The sequence below is a fragment of the Lipotes vexillifer genome, unplaced genomic scaffold (genome assembly GCF_000442215.2).
Source record: "Lipotes vexillifer unplaced genomic scaffold, Lipotes_vexillifer_v1.1 scaffold163, whole genome shotgun sequence".
Taxonomy (NCBI): Eukaryota; Metazoa; Chordata; class Mammalia; order Artiodactyla; family Lipotidae; genus Lipotes; species Lipotes vexillifer.
This window is the reverse complement of record NW_006788722.1, coordinates 1,325,202-1,344,439: the sequence shown is the minus strand read 5'-3', so window position 1 is coordinate 1,344,439 and position 19,238 is coordinate 1,325,202. Positions and strand designations below refer to the sequence as shown.

At 36.3% G+C, this 19,238-nt stretch overlaps 1 protein-coding gene across 1 annotated transcript in view; it reads left to right on the top strand.

Annotated features, from left to right (window-relative positions):
• Positions 1-19,238, top strand: part of WWP1 (WW domain containing E3 ubiquitin protein ligase 1) — an 81,189-nt gene that overhangs the window by 52,912 nt on the left and 9,039 nt on the right. Inside the window, 8 exon segments of the mRNA XM_007461724.1 lie at positions 3,074-3,149; positions 3,258-3,329; positions 5,930-6,018; positions 10,057-10,216; positions 12,479-12,612; positions 12,704-12,844; positions 13,543-13,663; positions 18,651-18,755. Of these exon segments, the coding sequence (XP_007461786.1) occupies positions 3,074-3,149; positions 3,258-3,329; positions 5,930-6,018; positions 10,057-10,216; positions 12,479-12,612; positions 12,704-12,844; positions 13,543-13,663; positions 18,651-18,755 (898 nt within the window).

Sequence of the window (19,238 nt, the reverse complement as noted above, 5' to 3'; positions counted from 1 at the left end):
CCTCTCACTGCCGCAGCCTCTCACTGCCGCGGCCTCTCCCGCCGTGGAGCACAGGCTCCAGACACGCAGGCTCAGCAGCCATGGCTCACGGGCCCAGCCACTCCGCAGCATGTGGGATCTTCCCAGACTGGGACACGAACCCGTATCCCCTGCATCGGCAGGTGGACTCTCAACCACTGCGCCACCAGGGAAGCCCTACTCCTTGTCCTTTTTACACTGCCTTTTCTTCCTTCTTGAGGAGCGGGAGTAGTGAGATATTTATCCCCTTCTAACACTGAATATATATTGATAGTATACTTATTCATTCTATTTCTTGTCTATCTCCTTCACTAGTACATAGGCTGCACAAAAACAGGTATTTTAATCTGTTTTATTAACCAATAATACTCTCACTATCTAGAATAGTGCCAGATACATACTGTGCATTCTGTAAATATTTGTTGACTGAATTCACTTGAACCTGACAACAAAAAACATTTTCCATCCATTCCAAAATGTTCCCTAAGACTCTGAAAGTTCTTTATGCCTCTCTTGTGACTAGTCTCAATGTGACTAGAACCTATCCCTACATGCCACCCACCCTGCTTCTTCCCTTGCTGACTAGCTGAACTGGGTGACTGGATATCACTGCTTCCTAGGAACTCAATTTTGCTTTGCTTACTCTCTCCAGCAATATTTGTTTCGATTTCAGATTAGTTTTAAGATGTAGTAGAATTTCCTTTCGTGTCTCTTCTATCTAGAGCCTTTCTCCTCCTTGGATTTAAGGGTTGTCAAGAAGTTGTTTTTGAAATAGTCAGGGGGGCTTCCCTGGTGGCGCAGTGGTTGAGAGTCCGCCTGCCGATGCAGGGGATACGGGTTCGTGCCCCGGTCCGGGAAGATCCCACATGCCGCGGAGCGGCTAGGCCCATGAGCCATGGCCGCAGGGACTGTGCTCCGCAACGGGAGAGGCAACAGCAGTGAGAGGCCTGCGTACCACAAAAAAAAAAAAAGAAGAAATAGTCAGTAGTAGACTTTAGTATTTTATTTAACTTTTTTCTTTTTAATAACATAGCTTTCTATTTTTGCAATCTAATATATGGTTGAAATCTAAAATGCGGTTGAAACCATGACCTCCCAAAAATTGTAGAAAAAGCAACATATACCATCCACAGACAATTCCTCTTGCCAGTCCTGGTGTTACAACAAAATTCAATTTTATATTTTTATATTGTAGGTATCATGCCTACATGATGACATGTATCATGCCTGTTGGTTTTTTCCTCCCCCGCAATCTACATTCCTGCAAATCCTAATGTCAGTTTATTTTTGTTTTCTAATAAAAATGTAAATCTCAATATGTTAGTGAGAATTAACCTTTTTTTTTTTAGTCCAAGGCTTTTATTGAGCACATTATTATAATTTTTTAATCATTAAAGATCTAAAACCTATAATATGAGTAAGACTTTAGGAATTTATATTTAAAGTTTTTCCACCTACTTACATGTCCAACAATAAGGAATTGGTCCAATAAGAATTAACCCTTTGAAACATTTTTTTTCCCCTACAGTACTCTGTTAGGACTGCTGGATTATTTGAAAATCTGTCAGGTTTTTTTAATATCCTTTTAAAATTTTTTTAAATTTTATTTTATATTGCAATATATTTGATTTACAATGTTGTGTTAGTTTCAGGTGTACAGCAAAGTGATTTAGTTATACATATACATGTATCTATTCTTTTTCAGATTCTTTTCCCATATAGGTTATTACAGAGTATTGAGTAGAGTTCCCTGTGCTGTACCCTTGTTGATTATCTATTTTATTTTTTAATATCTTTTTGCCAGGCAAAAGTATTTTTGTGTGGATTTACATTTTTTCCCCCCAATGGAAAGGTAGCTTTAATGTGCTAAAAGGATTCTTTTGACCTCTAGCTAAATTTGGGATGTTACAGAAGTTCCCTGAAACATCTCAAAGAGAGAGATTAAACTAATTAGATTGATTTGGTATGTTGAATTACATGGGAAGTGTTGTCAAATGAGTGATGATAAACCTTCTTAGGTTATATGGGTAAATATTAATATAAATGTTCTAGAAATTATATGCAGTTCCTAAAATTGGATATGCCCTGGTATAATGTTATGTCATAATTTTAGTTATTATCTTAAGATGTTATATGTTGCATAAATAACCAAATTTCTTGGTCAATTGCATTGTAATCGGGTCTTTAACCATGCCATTTTAAGTCTTTGACATTTATATTACTCTGATGCTTTTACAAAAATGAAGATCTTCAAGAAGGTTCATAGAAAGGACTTTTTTACAAATACAGGTTTCTGATAACTTTTAAATCATACCACCAAACTTGGTAAGAAATTACAGAACTCTAATGGAAAACCTGATGGCTTCATAAACTGCTAACAAGAGATCAGGATCAATAAGAATTAATTACATGGGACTGAATGAACTAATGAATACGATTTATGTTTTATGACTTTCGTCTGAAACAGTACTGGCTTTTAATATTTGTTTTACAAATATGAGGAAACCTTTCCTGTTAAGCTAACTATGACTATTTATCATATACATAAATATTTAAATTCTATCACATATTATCACTGTTTTATACATTTTTTATTTATTTCGAGTTACCAACATATTTAATTTTGTTGCTGCTTCTCCACTCTGTTATCTGGGATTGTACCCCTTCTTTAAAAATATTTTTTACTATTACCCTTTAGTTTGTTATGCTAATGACAAATCTGTTTTTGATTTTCTATAAATGTTTTCATTTTTTTTTCCAAAAGATGCTTTTGCTTGCATACAATTCTTAGGTTTGCTGTTACATCCTTTTGGCACATTAACTAACTTTCTTTACAAAAGATCCATCCATACAAGTGGTCTCCCTCTTTGTGTATGTTGTGTGTCCTGATTGCTCAAGTCTCTGTTGGCCCACTAAATATATCTTTACTTCTCTCCCAACAAGTAACCTTCCTATGGTCATTTGTAGGACCCTGGTACCCTCCAATTTCATACTAAATGTTAGATATCTAGCTTTATTATGAATTAACATATGGTTTGTTTTTGTTTTTCTTTAGAACTAAAGGTGGTCCACAGATTGCTTATGAACGCAGCTTTAGGTGGAAACTTGCTCACTTCCGTTATTTGTGCCAGGTACTACAGTGGTAAATAAATCTTCTGTTCATAATCATTTAGTTTTATCTTTACCCAATACATGTCCTGTAACTTACATGATATTATGATATTATATTTTATTTTTAGTCTAATGCACTACCCAGTCATGTAAAGATCAATGTGTCCCGGCAGACATTGTTCGAAGATTCCTTTCAACAGGTAAGAAAGATGTTACCAGAATAAAATTGTGCAGTCAGCCCTCTGTATCTGCAGGTACAGCATCCATGGATTTAGCCAACAGTGGGTAGAAAATATTCCAGGGTGGCTTGGAAGGGGGACTCCAGAAAGTTTCAAAAGGCAAAATTTGAATTTTCTGCAGCCAGCAAATTCAGGCATACCTTGTTTTATTGTGCTTTAGTTTATTTCGCTTTTCAGGTAGTGTGCTTTTTACAGATTGAAGGTTTATGACAGCCTTGTGTTAAACAGGTCTCTTGGCACCATTTTTCCAATAGCATTTGCTCACTTGGTATCTCTGTGTCACAATTTCATAATTTCTTGAAATATTCCAAACTTTTTCATTACTGTTAATTTGTTATGGTGGTCTGTGATCAGTGGTCTTTGATTTACTATTGCCAAAAGATTATGACTTGCTCAGATGATAGTATTTTTTTAACAATAAAGTATTTTTGAATTAAGGTATGTACATTGTCTTTTTAGACAAAATACTATTGCACAGTTAATAGACTATAATACAGTGTAAACATGACTTTTATATGCACTGGGAAACCAAAATATTCGTGTAGATTGAGTTATTTTGATATTCTCTTTATTGCAGTGGTCTAGAACCAAACCTGTAATATCTGCAAGGCATGCCTGTATTCATGTAGTGTTTATATTGTATTAGGTATTATAAGTAATTTAGAAACGATTTAAAATATATGGGGGGCTTCCCTGGTGGCGCAGTGCTTGAGAGTCCGCCTGCCGATGCAGGAGACGCGGGTTCGTGCCCCGTTTCGGGAAGATCCCACATGCCGCGGAGCGGCTGGGCCCGTGAGCCGTGGCCGCTGAGCCTGCGCGTCCGGAGCCTGTGCTCCGCAAATGGGAGAGGCCACAACAGTGAGGGGCCCGCATAACGCAAGGAAAAAAAAATAAAATAAAATAAAATAAAATATATGGGAAGATATGCATAGGTTGGGCATCCTTAGATTTTGGTACCTGTGGGGGTGTTCTGGAACCAATGTACCTCGGATACTGAGAGAGACTATACAACTTGAGTCACTGTATTCTGTATATCTAAAGGGAGTTAGGGCTTAGAAATTTTAAGCCATTCAAACACAGCTGTAACAATGACTACCACTTACTGAGTGTCCATTACAATAATAGTCATAATAAACCCCATCGTGTATTGAGTGACTGCCATATGCTTAGCACTGGCACCTTAGAGTTATCATTTCATTTACTTCATCCTCACAACGTCCCTTTGAGATGGCTCCTGTTGTTATCTCCATTTTGCAGGCACAGTACCTAGGCTGAGAGACAAAATCATCCTGCCGTGAATTAGATTACTAAAAGAAAGCTTAAAGAGCTTCTGGAACAAGTTGACACATTTTGACACTTATTTACTTTTCTAAGACTTTATTAACTCAAACAAAAAAGACATGATAATGCTACTAAACTATTTAAAATTAGATTTGTATAGGTTACTGTATTCCATTTAAATGTTCCTCTAATAATCCTAGTGTTAATTCTCACCTCCTCTCGGTTTCTGTTTAAGCGTCATGATCTCAGACTTTGTTGGAGCACTCCATTTAAGATGATGAACTAAAATTCCCTTTGTGTACAGGTACATAGGGATTTTTATGTGTACAAGCCAAAATGGAATAACAACTCTCTCAAGTCAGTGATGTTCAAACCTTAGCTTCATTTTAATAACTGTTGGGAGTTTGGACAAGTTACTAATATAGCTGTTTATTATCAAAACTTCTTTTGGTTTGAGTTGATAAATTCTTAGCTAGTCCCAAGCTCTGTGTGAACTTTGTTTTAGTAAGTAAGTGCACATCTAAATTCATGGTAGATTTTACTTTGCTTTGTCCCCTGGCCTGGGGAGAATCGTGTTGTGCAAGACTGAGCCAATGACTTCCAGTGAAGTGGAGGCCTGCACAGGTGAGCTGTGCCCCAACCCAGACCAGTCTTGGCTTTGGGAAGTAATTCATTTTTATCCAGAATTAAAGCCTATTTACTAGTAACCTTAGTATAAGCCTTTAAGGATTATAAAAATTTGGTATAGATACTATTTTAAGATATACTTTTTTATGCTTAAATTTATAATCTTATAAATAATTCTTCACAATAGCTGAGTTCCTTTCCTACTGAGAAATGGAATGTGTGGTATAAGCAGGACCCAGAGCAATAACTTTTGCTTCTCAGTAAGTGTTGCTAGCCAAAAAAACTTCCAAGTCACCTTTTACAAGATTCTGGTAAAATTTGGAGAGTGACAGAGGAGGGAATATTTTCTAACCTTAAAAACTTTTCTGTGTCAAACTGTTCCTTTCTGCTACTAACCCAAAGTAGAACTACCATTTAATACCAGAAGAGGGGAAAGAGATTTATGAAAGTGTATCAGAGAAAGCTTAGGAGAGTAAGATACATCTTTGCTAGTTTGTGGAACAAACCAGTTATCTCTTGAGTTAAAATCATTGTTGTATAAGGTAAGGAAATGTGTAATTTTTGAAAACACAGATGAAATTAAAATAAAATTGTTTTGGAGGAAACATGTTATGCGTGAGTGATTAAATATCCTTGTTTTTGTTTTTAATTAGATTATGGCATTAAAACCCTATGACTTGAGGAGGCGATTATATGTAATATTTAGAGGAGAAGAAGGGCTTGATTATGGCGGTCTAGCAAGGTAAAATAAAAAACATATCTGCTTTGAAATAAGTGTATCTCCATTGTATGCAGTGGATATATTCTTGAAATGTTACATTTTTTCAACAGCAGTCCAAAGTTATTTTTAAAAACAAAAATTGAAATATTCACATAAGTCTAGCAGTAACCATTATTATTATTATGTTGGTTATCCTGTACATTTTCTCTGCCTATTCGGTTGACCCTTGAAAACATGGGGGTTAGGGATGCCAACCCCTAAATTGTCAAAAATCTGCGTACTGCTGTCTCTGCTTCAGAAACAAAGGAGTATGGAATTAATAGATACAAACTACTATACATAAAATAGATAAGCAACAAGGATTTACTGTATAGCACAGGAAATTATATTCAGTATCTTGTACAAATGTATAATGGAATATAGTCTGAAAAAAATATAACTGAATCACTTTGCTGTACATCTTAAACTAACACAATATTGTAAATCAACTATATTTCAGTTAAAAACAAAACAAAACAAAGGAATTGATAAGTGACTCACCCAAGGGCAGGAAGCTGAAGCAGTTTGGATAGAATCTGGACTCGGACCCTAGTTCTTTTGATTCCACACACTGTTATATATCTAATTGAACACAAACATTTCCCCACACTTAGTTAAAGTTTGTAAAATGAAAGTACAGGTACTATGTTTATTGAAAACAATCCACATAAAAGGGGACCTGCAATGTTCAAAAGCATGTTTTTCAAGGGTCAACTGTATATAACTTTGAATATATGTGTGCTATCGTACATATTTGCTATTTTTTTAAACAGAATTGATCATACAATATGCACAATATAGCAGCCTAATTTTGTTATTTTGTATATCGTGGACATCTTTCCATATCATATATAGACCTAATACTAATGGTTGCACAATACTCCATTGTCTGGAGATAGCATAATTAATGGATCAGCATCCATAAGGTTGTTTCTTATTCTTTGCTATTATATCAGTTTATGCTGGTTTTATGTTTGTGTTTTTAATCCAGTCTGAGTCCTTTTGAGAATAAAGTTTTCCACATTCACTAAGTATATTGTTAACAGGCACTTGTGAAGCAATAAGAATGGGCAGTCCTTTTTATTTAATTTTTTCCCCTCAATTGCTTTGCCCAAACCTAATTTGACAGCAATTTATTTTTTAGTAAAACACTTTCATTAAATATTTCCAAAGAATTAAACTTGCTTTTCATAGAAACAACTCTCTTTTTGAACTCATATTTCACAGGTGTACAGAATTACATAATCACAATTTTAGTACAGCTGGCTTTTAAAAAGAATTGTGGGACTAGGTACAACTGGTGGAGGTATATATGTGGGATTATGAGAGCTGGTTGTATTAATATATTTTCTCATCTAAAACATTATTAAGTTTTTTCTGAAAAGAAACTACCTGTCACAATGCATATTCATATCACATCTATTGGGATTTGTCTCAATTTCAGAAATGTTCAGACATTAAAAAGAAATTACATCTTAGAAATGAAATACGGTATCATTTCTACAGTGTCTGACTTTATAACAGTCATATTCTTATCTGAACCCTTTTTTACCTTAACTGTTTGGGTTTTATTTTATATTTTGATGGTTTTAATGCATATAATGTATGTAGTCAGTTACTCCGTACCATGATTTTCTTATTCCCAAATTCTTTATTTTGATTCATGTATTGGTTTTGGTTTAGTTAGGAGTTCACAAGGGTGACATATTCCTGTAGTTTTGCATGCTTGAGAACGTGTTTTCTGTTGCTTTTGTATTTAAACAACAACTTCACTAGATATGTTTCTCACACAACACTAGTTCCTCCAGTACTCTGTAGGCATTGTTTTCCCATCTTCCAGTATTGAATGTAAGCACTGTGAAGTGGGAGGCCAGCACCTTGTAGGAAGTTTTTTCCTCTGGGTGCACACATAGGCCTTTTCTTTGAAATTCATTAATTTCATTGTTGATTGTTTTATATCTTTTTTTAGAAACATATTAAGATCTTCCTTAAATTTAAGGGAAATTTTCTTCTATTATGTCTTTGAATATTTTTTCTGTTCCATTTGTTCCATTTTTCTTCAGGAACATCAATCATGGGTATGTGGAATCTCCTTTGTCAGTCTTATATTGTCTGTCATCTTTTCTCTGATCATTTTTATCTTTGTGCTTTTTCATTTTGTTTTGATTTTTCTGAAGCCTATCCTCATGTCGCTGTTTGCAGTACTGCCCTACATTTTGCTGCTTCTAATGTGATTTTTCATTGTTAGTGGTTTTACTGTTTTCTTCTCTAGGCTCTGCTAGCTCATTTGTCGTCTAATAATTTTTTCAACCTCTTGTAACTCTTTAGTTCACTTGAGAGTGTATGGAAGAATATGTTGAAAGGGAACTCTTTGCCTCTTGCTAGTTAGAATTTTTCTTTTTTCTTACCATTAGAGTATAGGTTAGATGCCATGTTGTAGTCATTCTTTTTTGGAATTTACTCAGTTTTCTCTGGGCTGTTGTTTGCTAAAAGTGATCTGCAACAACTGGGAATTTTATTTCTAGTTTTTGTGTCTAAACACATTCTCACTAGATCTGTTCAGTCCTCTTCCCTGGGTACATGTCTTACTTCTGCCTCATTACAGTGCGAAGTCAACTTGGTTCAGCTACTTATGTTGGGACTGGATTTCGTTCTATAAATTGGTGTTTATCATTTCTCAGTTGATTTAGACTCCCTTCTCTACCCTTCAGTAAGTTTCCAAGATTGTGTTTTAAAAGTTTTGGAAAAACATTTGTAAACAGGCTGCCAGGCCAGATCTAACCTGCACAGTGATGGCCCCCCATTGTGATTTTAAATTTTTTTACATTACTTAACGACATTAAAGGAAATCACTAGATTATGCCTGTGAATCAAGATTTCTGGCTTATCTTTAAAATCACTTACCCCACCTTCTCACATGGCATCAATTGACTGAATCAGAGTGGCTTCTTCCCCTATACGGTAGAATACACTCTTTTTCACTTCCTGCCCACCACTGCCAAATTGTCTAATGACTATGATTATCTGCTGGGAAGTAATTCTTCCTTTAGACTGGTGATAACTTTTCTCAGGGATACAATGAGGAATAGGGGGTTGTGGCTAAGTAGAGAATGTCAGCCCATGCAGAAAAGGAAACCCTTTGTACTCACTTACTGATGCCTGTAGACATTTGAGTTTGGAACCCTGCATTAGAAGAAATTGCTGTTGAAGAGAGTCTTTGCAAATTGAGTTTATTTTGTAATATAAATTATTAATCTTTTATCTAGTTGGATTTTGTATATTGGACTTTTTAAAATGAGGCAAACTAGGTGGTAATAAGTTAGAGAATGCCTATCACATTTAAAGATTTCATCTTTTAAAATTTTAGTTCCTTTTTTAATGCATTGGCAAGAAAAAATTAAAACTGTTCCATAGCAGCAGTTCTGTGTATCTCAGTATCACCAGCAAATATTTGTTAAAATCTATTGCATATAGGTTGTAGGATGCCTATGAGAGTTAAAGATATAAAAAATATATAGAGGTATGGCTTTTGTTTTTGAGGAGCTTACAGTCTGGTGGATGTAGTGGTCAAGTGGGCCAGTCAAGTGCAGAAAAATGACTACTGTTTTTGAGGTTGTTACCACAAAGTATTCAGTGACTGAGATACTGAAATACACTGAAAATTGCTTCAAAAAATTGCTAAAGTGGAATTGATCTAAGCTGGACTTGAAAGAGAAAGTGGGATCCCCATAGGCTGAGTTGACGTGGAGGATTCATACACAAACAAAGATATGGCATAGGAAGAAGCACGCTATATGTCAGAAACACCAAGTTTATAGTTTGGCAACTCAGGAACTGGCAGGTAACTTGGAATGGAGGGCTACATTGCAGAGAAACTTAAATGGAGGGCTAAGGAATTGGACAGCAGAGTTGTTAAAGGCTGTTGAGCAGAGGTATGATGTATGTATGGATGTATTTAAGATCTGTTTTTAAATTCATACGTATGGGTGCTAAAAATATTGTTGACCTATTTTCTTGTAGAGAATGGTTTTTCTTGCTTTCACATGAAGTTTTGAACCCCATGTATTGCTTGTTTGAGTATGCTGGCAAGAACAACTACTGTCTGCAGATAAATCCGGCATCAACCATTAATCCAGACCATCTTTCATACTTCTGTTTCATTGGTCGCTTTATTGCTATGGTGAGTCCTGACTTTCCATTACCTATTTATTTATTTAAACTAAGTAAGTGTGGACAGAGAAGACGTTTAAAGACACGTAAATTGGGGAGATAAGAAGGAATCAGCAAAAGAGCTGAGGCAGAGGAGGAGATAGGAGAATCAAATAAGAACGGTTTCCAGAAGACAGAGGAAGAAGGAAGTGTGTTTCCAGAAGGAAGAAGTGGTCAACTGTGTCTGATGCTGGTAGGCTGAGCAAGATGAGGTCTGAGAAGTAACCGTTTGACTTGGCCAGGTGAATGATACTCAGGGGCAGTGGACAGGAACGATTGGAGGGAGTGAAAGGAAGAGAGAATGCAAGGAGAAGTGGAGACAACAAATATAAGCAGATCTTTTTAAAGAAGCTTGCTATAAAGGACTATAGAGAAGTTGGGCAGTAACCAGAAGTTCGTAAGGAACCAAGAATAGGAGGAGGATGAAACATCTTCTCTGATGATAAGAGAAGAAAGAATTTGAGGATGTCAGCAAGATAGGGAATATGGGAGCAGTGACGTTGAATAGGAGAGCAAGGAGGAGATCTGTTTAGTTGCACAGAGAAGTAATAGAGAGCTTCTCTGTAATAAGAGTACATAGATTCAGACGCTATTAGTGAGCAGATGTGGTGGAACACACAAAAGTTCTCTTAACGATAGCTCTGTTTCCTCAGTGAAATAGAAAGCAAGATCATTAGCTCAGAGTGAGGAGGTACTTGAGGAATGAAATAGTCATCTGGAGAGCGGGAGACTGTGAATGCAGTGGGCTCCCACCTGAGGGCGTTGGTCATGAACCAGTCAGCATGGTTGCATATACACTTCTGGCATGTTCCACTGTCCAGGCATAGGCGTGGAGTGGGTGGACAGTTGTATTTAGCTAGGCTTTGGATTTTGCCAGAAATACAAAGGTATTGATGTATTGTATTTTTATACCAGGGAGACAGGATTTGAAGGTACAAGGGAGGAATTTTAATGATTGAAGGTGGACTCTAAACTGAGTAAGGGGAGAGAGAACTTCACGAGGGGGCTGAGAGAGAGAGTGATAAGGTAACAAGTTCCCTGATTTTTTTAGATCCCAGTGGAGTCAAACGTTGCTGGTGTTATTACTAAGGGCAGTGAGCTGGAAAATTAGGTGTTTGGAACTGAGTTTATGCAGGATTGCAGCTAGCGCTAATCACAGTGTCTAGGGTATGGTGTTGAGAATGTTTAGCTAAGTTAGACACTAGGATCATGGAAAGGACTATAACTCCAGGGTAGTAAAAGAATCATCAGTGTAGATGTTGAAATCTTCAGAATGATGGTGGTCATGTCGAAAAACACAGCATTGAAGGAGTAAAGGGGAGAAACCTGGAGACCTAAGGATGACTGCAGCAAGGAGGTGGGGGGGTGGTGATCCACGAGGGCAGTGGGGAGGCATGGGCTTGAAATTGAAAGCTGGGGCGGGTTAGGGAGGTGACATTAGTAAGGAGAAGCAACACACACCCCACTTCTAGGCCTGGTGACATGAGGGAGGATAGGAGAGAAACAGCCATCCCTCTGAGAGGATTTGAAAGGAAGCAGCGTCCTCAGAAAAATGCCAGATTTGTGTTACAACAAGATGCTAAAGGATCTTCAAAGAATGAGTGGAGGATGTGGGATATTTTGCTAATATGATGGATCATGAGCTTCAGAGGGCAAAACACAGTAGATGGTTTTGAGAGTTTGGGGAGATGAGAGACATGGAATCAGATATCAAAGTGGACTGGCAGATCGTGGTGAGAGTTAAGGTACTGCAGGTCTGGGACTTCCTGCGTTGACTCTTGTGAATAGGAGTGAAGGCACCATGGGGTTAGTCTTGAAGATCTCTTAGGCAACTGTGAGATAAGAAAGCGGGGGTGGGGTCTTTCCAGGTGCATGCGCGGTGGCCCTGAGATGCCTTCATTTCTCCATCCAGTGGGGTTAATGTAATTCGTGAAACATATTAGAAAGAGTGAGGGTTTGATAAAGCTCCATTATCATCCTCTTTTACAGTTTTTGATAGGACACGATAGAGCTAAGTGTTTGACCTCAGTTAAAGAGATGCTGTTTTAACTCTGTAAATTTGTTTTTCATACTTAGCATTTTATATAATATTTTAGTTTTCATGATTTATGCTGATTACTTATTACTTTTTTTGCCTGTAAAGCCTCATGATTTCTCTGTTATCATTGTGTTCTGAATAAGAAAATTGTTACTCTGTAATTTTTTAAATAACATTTTTTGTTTTTCTTGGCAGGCACTTTTTCATGGAAAGTTCATTGATACTGGTTTCTCTTTACCCTTCTACAAGCGTATGCTAAGTAAAAAACTGACTATTAAGGATTTGGAATCTATTGATACTGAATTTTATAACTCCCTTATCTGGATAAGGTTTGAAGATTTATCTTTCAATAAGGTATTTTCTTGAAATCAGTTTTACATATTTTGTTAATTAGTGGTTGTATATATTTATATCACCCAGAGACAACAACATTGAAGAATGTGGCTTAGAAATGTACTTTTCTGTTGACATGGAGATTTTGGGAAAAGTTACTTCACATGACCTGAAGTTGGGAGGTTCCAATATCCTGGTGACGGAGGAGAATAAAGATGAATATATTGGGTAAGGTGATTACCTGATTGACCTTAATTTCTATAACTACTAGAGCATGTTAGAACTATCTATACCGTTACCTTTATCCCTTGTTTGTGCCTCTGGGAAGATGTTCCACATTCATTCCCTCTTTCACTTATCCTCTTTAATCATTTTTCTCTCTACTCAGTCTTCCTCTCAATTTATAAACGTGCTCTGACACCACTCAAAAATCAAATGTGGTAAAAAATACAACAACAAAAAACCCAGTTCCCTTGCCTCTGACATACATTTAAGTTCTTCTCAACAGTACCAGTGTTCTTGAAATAAGAGTATGTATGATGACTTCACTTTCCCACTGCCACCTGCTGTATGCATCCTACCTTTGTCCCGATCAAAAATTAGAGAACATTGGCAGCCTCTTCATTTCTAGATGAGGAGACAGAGGTGCTCTGTTCGATAGTAGCAAAACCAAGCCTGGAGCCACGCCTGCCTAAGCACTCTAATGCTCATTTCCTATTCCATCTCACTTTCCCTTTTTAACTTACTCTTAACAGTGCTCACCACAACTTCTGTTGTGAAACTGTGTTCTCTTGAATTCTATAGGATTCATACAGCGTACTGATTTTCTTCACTTTCTTTTTTAATGATGGTTAAGAAGTACTCTGTTTTTAGCCTTTTACCTCACATACAAATTACCTATTTTTAAATACCATCTTTATTTTCAGTTTAATGACGGAGTGGCGTTTTTCTCGAGGAGTACAAGAACAGACCAAAGCTTTCCTGGATGGTTTTAATGAGGTTGTTCCCCTTCAGTGGCTGCAGTACTTTGATGAAAAAGAATTGGAGGTTAGGATCTTTAATTATGCTATTATAGGGAATGTTAATGGGAGGAGGGACTGTTGTTACACACTTTTACAAAAGAATGTCCACAAGTTTTAAAATCATGTGGCACAAACTTCAATCCTCTCTCATTCATCCAAATGTTCAGGGGGTACTAAAATCCCAGCATTGGGTAAAGGTCTTAAGTTCTCCAAAGTGTGCTGATGTCATGAGCACAGAATCATCAATCAGTGCCAACTGTTAGGGCTACTAAAGAGTGAGTGCAACCTTATTAATAATTTGGGGAACTCCTGGTTTAGTAGTGAGTTACCCCAAAGATTAGATTTCTAAGTCATGAGTTCTTAGTGGTCTTAACTGTACTTCAGAATTGTTAGAAGGACAATATGTCAGAAATGCTTTTTTTCTTTCTTTTCTTTTCTTTCCTTTTTTCTTTTTTGTTTTGGTGATAAAATACACATAAAATTTACCATCTTGAACGTTTTTAAGTGTACAGTTCAGTAATGTTAAGTATATTCACAGTATTGTGCAGCCAATCTCCAGAACTTATTCATTTTGCAAAACTGAAACTCCATACCTGTTAAACAGCTCCCCATTTCCTCTTCCTCCCTAGCCCCAGGCAACTACCATTTTACTTTCTGAGTCTGACTAACTCTCCTTACCTCATATAAGTGAAATCATACAGTATTTGTCTTATTGTGGCTGGCTTATTTCAGTTACCATAATGTCCTCATGGTTCATCCATATTGTAGCATATGTAAGAATTTCTGTCGTTTTTAAGACTGAGTAATATTCCGTTGTATGTATATACCGCATTTTGTTTATCTATTCATCAGTCAATGGATCTTTGGGTTGCTTCCACCTTTTGGCTATTGTGAATAATGCTGCTATGAACATGGGTGTACAAATATCACTTTGAGACCCTGCTTTCAGTTCTTTTGGATATATACCCAGGAGTGGGATTGCTGGATCATATGGTAATTCTCTAGTTAACTTTTTGAGGAACTGTCACACTGTTTTCCATAGCGGCAGCACCATTTTACATTCCCATCAAAAGTATGTGAGGCTTCCAACTTTTCCACATCTTTGCCTATACTTGTTATTTTCTGTTTTTGTTTTTATTAATAGCCATTCTAATGGATGTGAGGTGATAGCTCACTGTGGTTTTGATTTGTATTTCCCTAATGATTAGTTATTGTGAATTCTCCAAGTCTTCTCCACATTAGATTAGAACACAGGCAGGGCGTTAGGAAGGTGCTTGCATTTCCCCCCACCTTCTTTGGGGGGCAGCCATCTTTGGTCCTCTATTAAGAAACTTGGTTTGTTCGTGTAATCAAATGTGTGTATGAAAAATTAGCATTTTAAATTTTATACAGTAATATCCCTATGTAGGAATTAGCCTTCTAGAAACTCTGACATGGGAAGTATATGAAAATCAGGACTCTGAGCGTGAATTACATGTAGACTCTGTAAACCTGGTTAACATCTCTTAATAGCTTGCTTACACAAATTAGCAGAAATGCATTAGTAGAATGGAAGTTACTTTTTAGAGTAGTATTAATCATATTTTAAATCACCGACTTCATTAAGAATCTGAAGAAAATTTAAAAACTTTGTATACTCAAAATGCATATACCTAAAATATTCCATACCCCCGATTAAGAACTCCTGCTTTAGAGGCCCACTCAGTGAAAGAGGGATGTTACGGCAAGAACCTGACATTATAGCTGAGATGAAACTGAAACAGTAAACCGACAAGGATATTAATAGGTGCATACTTCATATCACCCTTGGCAGCATTTACAGTCTTCACATAGAGCCTTGTGAAATAGTTTGGCCATAAGATAATTTCCATGCACAGAGAAGGAGACTAAAGCCCTTATTGATTACTGATTTACCTTTAGCTCATAGTACAGAGCTGTGAGAAAATGGACATTTGTGTTGTTTTGTTTTGCTTTGCCTTGACTTTTCTCCTCTTGTTCTTTCTTTTACTCCCATTCATTGTCTCTCTTAACCATGAATAATACCACAATAAGGGATATTCACACCATTATCCAAAATAATGGTTATTCATAATCATGCCATGCCCCTTTTTACAGGTTAAAATCTGTTTTAACTTTAAGAAGATAAAACAGTCATTCTTTGTAAAAAAAAACTCTCATCACACTAGGAATAGAAGGCAACTTCCTCAGTTTGATAAAGGGCATCAACAAAAAAGATAAACCCTAACATCATTCTTAACGGTGATACCTTGAATATTTCTCATTGAGATTGGGAACAAGGCAAAGATGTCCACTCTCACCACTTTTGTTCTACATTGTACCAGATTCCTGAGCCAATGCAGTAAGGCAAAAGTAGAAGCAAAAAGATTGAAAAGAAGTAAAACTGCCTTTATTCACAGATGATAACATGATTGTCGACTTAGAAAAATCCTAAGGGACCTACCAAAAAACTACTAGAAATAATAGTGAATTTAGTAAGACTGTAGGGTACAAGGTCAGTGATTTTAAAAATCAATTGTATATCTTCTATATGCTAGCAGCAAACATTTAGAAATTGAAATTTCAAAGTTTCATTTACTAAAGCATAAAAAAAGTGAGCAAATTTAGCCAAAGGCCTGTAGGAACTCTACCCTAAAAACTTAAAACATTGCTCAGAAAAATTAAAGAAGATTTTAGTAAGTGGAGAGATATACCATGTTATGTATTGGAAGACTCAATATTGTAAATATGTCAGTTTTCTCTAAATTGAGCTGTATATTCAACACAATCCCAGTCAATATCCCAGCAGAATTTTCTATAGAAATTGACAGGCTAGTTCTAAAATTACAAGGAAATGAAAAGGGTCTAGATTAACCAAAACCATTTTGAAAAAGGACAAGCTTGTAGGATGTTAACTACCGGATTTCAGGACTTATTATAAAGCCATAGTAATTAAGATAGTGTGGTATTTGTGCAAGGATAGACAAAGAGATCAGTGGAACACTTAGAGAGTCCAGAAGTAGACCCATATGTATATTGTCGATTGGCTTTCATCAGAAGTAATATAGTTTGATGGAGAAAGGGGAAGTCTTTTAAACAAGTGATGCTGGATCAACTTGATATTCATATGGAAGAAAATTAATCTTAACCCCTACTTCAGCTCATAAACAAAGATTAATTTAAAATAAATCATAAACATAAATATGAAAGCTAAAAAGAAAACATAGAAAAATCTTAGTGTAGACAGAAGTGTCTTAGGAAGAACACAGTAAAGCAGTAGACCACACACACCCACAAAGGATGTTGGACTTCATCAAAACTAAAAACTTCCTTTCAAAAGATGCTGTTAAGTAAATGAAAAGGCAACCTACACACTGAGAGAAACTCTTGAGACAAAGGTCTTGTATCCAGAATATATTAAAAACTTGTAACTCAGTAAAAAGACATTTTTTAAAAGTAAGTAAAGACTCACTTTACAAAAAGAAGCTATGTACTTTTTTTTCTTTTTTAAATAAATTTATTTATTTTATTTATTTTTGGCTGTGTTGGGTCTTCGTTGCTGCGTGCGGGCTTTCTCTAGTTGCGGCGAGCAGGGGCTACTCTTCGTTGCGGTGCGCAGGCTTCTTATTGCAGTGGTTTCTCTTGTTGTGGAGCATGGGCTCTAGGTGCGCAGGCTTCAGTAGTTGTGGCTCGCAGGCTCTAGAGTGCAGGCTCAGTAGTTGTGGCGCATGGGTTTAGTTGCTCCGCGGCACGTGGGATCTTCCCAGACCAGAGCTTGAACCCATGTCCCCTGCATTGGCAGGCGGATTCTTAACCACTGCACCACCAGGGAAGCCCAATTTACTGATGGCACGTAAACATTCGATGCTCAGTAGTCATTGGGGAATTGGAAATTCAAACTAAATGAATTACCACTTTGGGATACTGTTGGTAGTTCCTTACAGTGTTAAATATACATCAGCCTTATGCCCTAGCAGTTCCACTAGTAGGTGTTTATTCATGTGAAAATGAAGTATATTTTCACACAAAGACTTTTCCATAAGTGTTCCTCACAACTTTATTCATCAAAATCAAAAATTTGAAGTAACCTAAATGTCCATCAACAAGGGAATGGATAAATAAATTGTTGTATATTTATATAATGAAATACCACTCAGCAATATGAAAGAAGTACTGGTACCCACAACAACGTGGATGAATCTCATAAACATTGTGCTAAGCGGGAAGAGAAAACAGAAAAGAGAGGGGATATATGTAGTATTGTCTCATTATCAAAAATCTAGTCTATGGTGAAATCGTTGATCACCTAGAGCCAAAGATAAGGATGGTGGTTTTAACTGCAACAAAGGACACGATGGAAATATTCTACCTATTGATTATGGGAGTGGTTACACCAGTGTGTACATCTGTCAAAGCATCTAACTCTGTACTTAAAATATGCACATTTTATTGTGCGTAAATTATAGATCATAGTTGACTTATGAGAAATAAAGTATTATACTTTTTATCTTATTATGCTAAAAAGTTTTCATCCCATATATAATAAACTGGAGTTATTTGAAAATTTCACGTATGTAGAATATTTTATTCCCAGAGCCTGGATAGATGAATAACAAGAGGTTAGTATATTTTTAATTTTAAATAGATAAGGTAGCATAGATTTAAAAAAAAGAAGAACTAGAAATTTATTTGTAATGTGTATATCTAATTTGGGATTATATTTATAGTAAAAGAGATTGTTCTGGCACACAGCTGATGTTTTTCTTGATGAATAGTTACTTTAAATGTTTTCAATTTAAGTTCAGTAAATATGGGTAAGATAAAGTACCATAGAATTCTGCCTGTTAAATTGCCACAAATTTTGTTGGATTTGCTTACTGTGACCTTTATTTGATGTACACATAGCTGTTTACATAATTATGCATGTGCATAGCTGGGCATTAGCAGATTTCAGTCATATGGTTACTCTCTTCACTAAATCTTTACTGTGACCTGATCCTATGCTCCTTTCCCAGGTCATGTTGTGCGGCATGCAGGAGGTTGACTTAGCAGATTGGCAGAGAAACACCGTGTATCGACATTATACCAGAAACAGCAAGCAAATCATCTGGTTTTGGCAGGTATTTGCTTTTATCTTTTTGAATCAAAGTACTCAAAGAAAATGTTTCCTAATGAAATGGGGGTTTGAAAACAGTTCACTTTTAAAGTTGAGACTGCTTTTAGACATGGTATTTAGTCTTTGAATTTTAAGTCGGAAGTGGATAGTGTGAATACTTGTTAAAGGATTTTCCATTGCTTTTTTCCTAAATGAAAGAATAAATGACTATCTTCTTTAAATAACAGTTTAATGGTAATAGTTGTAGGTATAACATTTTTTTCTAGTAGTATGAAAGTATTCTATAAATTCCACTTAATTCTAGAAGTAAATGAGGAAGTATGTTTTTAATGAGAATGTCAATGCAGATACTTAATTCCTCTGAAGGTGATAATACGCCAGGGAGTTAGAACAATCCAGGAATGACTTTTCTTTCCTCTCTCTCCTTTCTCTCTCCTTTCTCTCTCTCTCTCTCTCTCTCTCTCTCTCTCTCTCTCCCTCTCTCTCT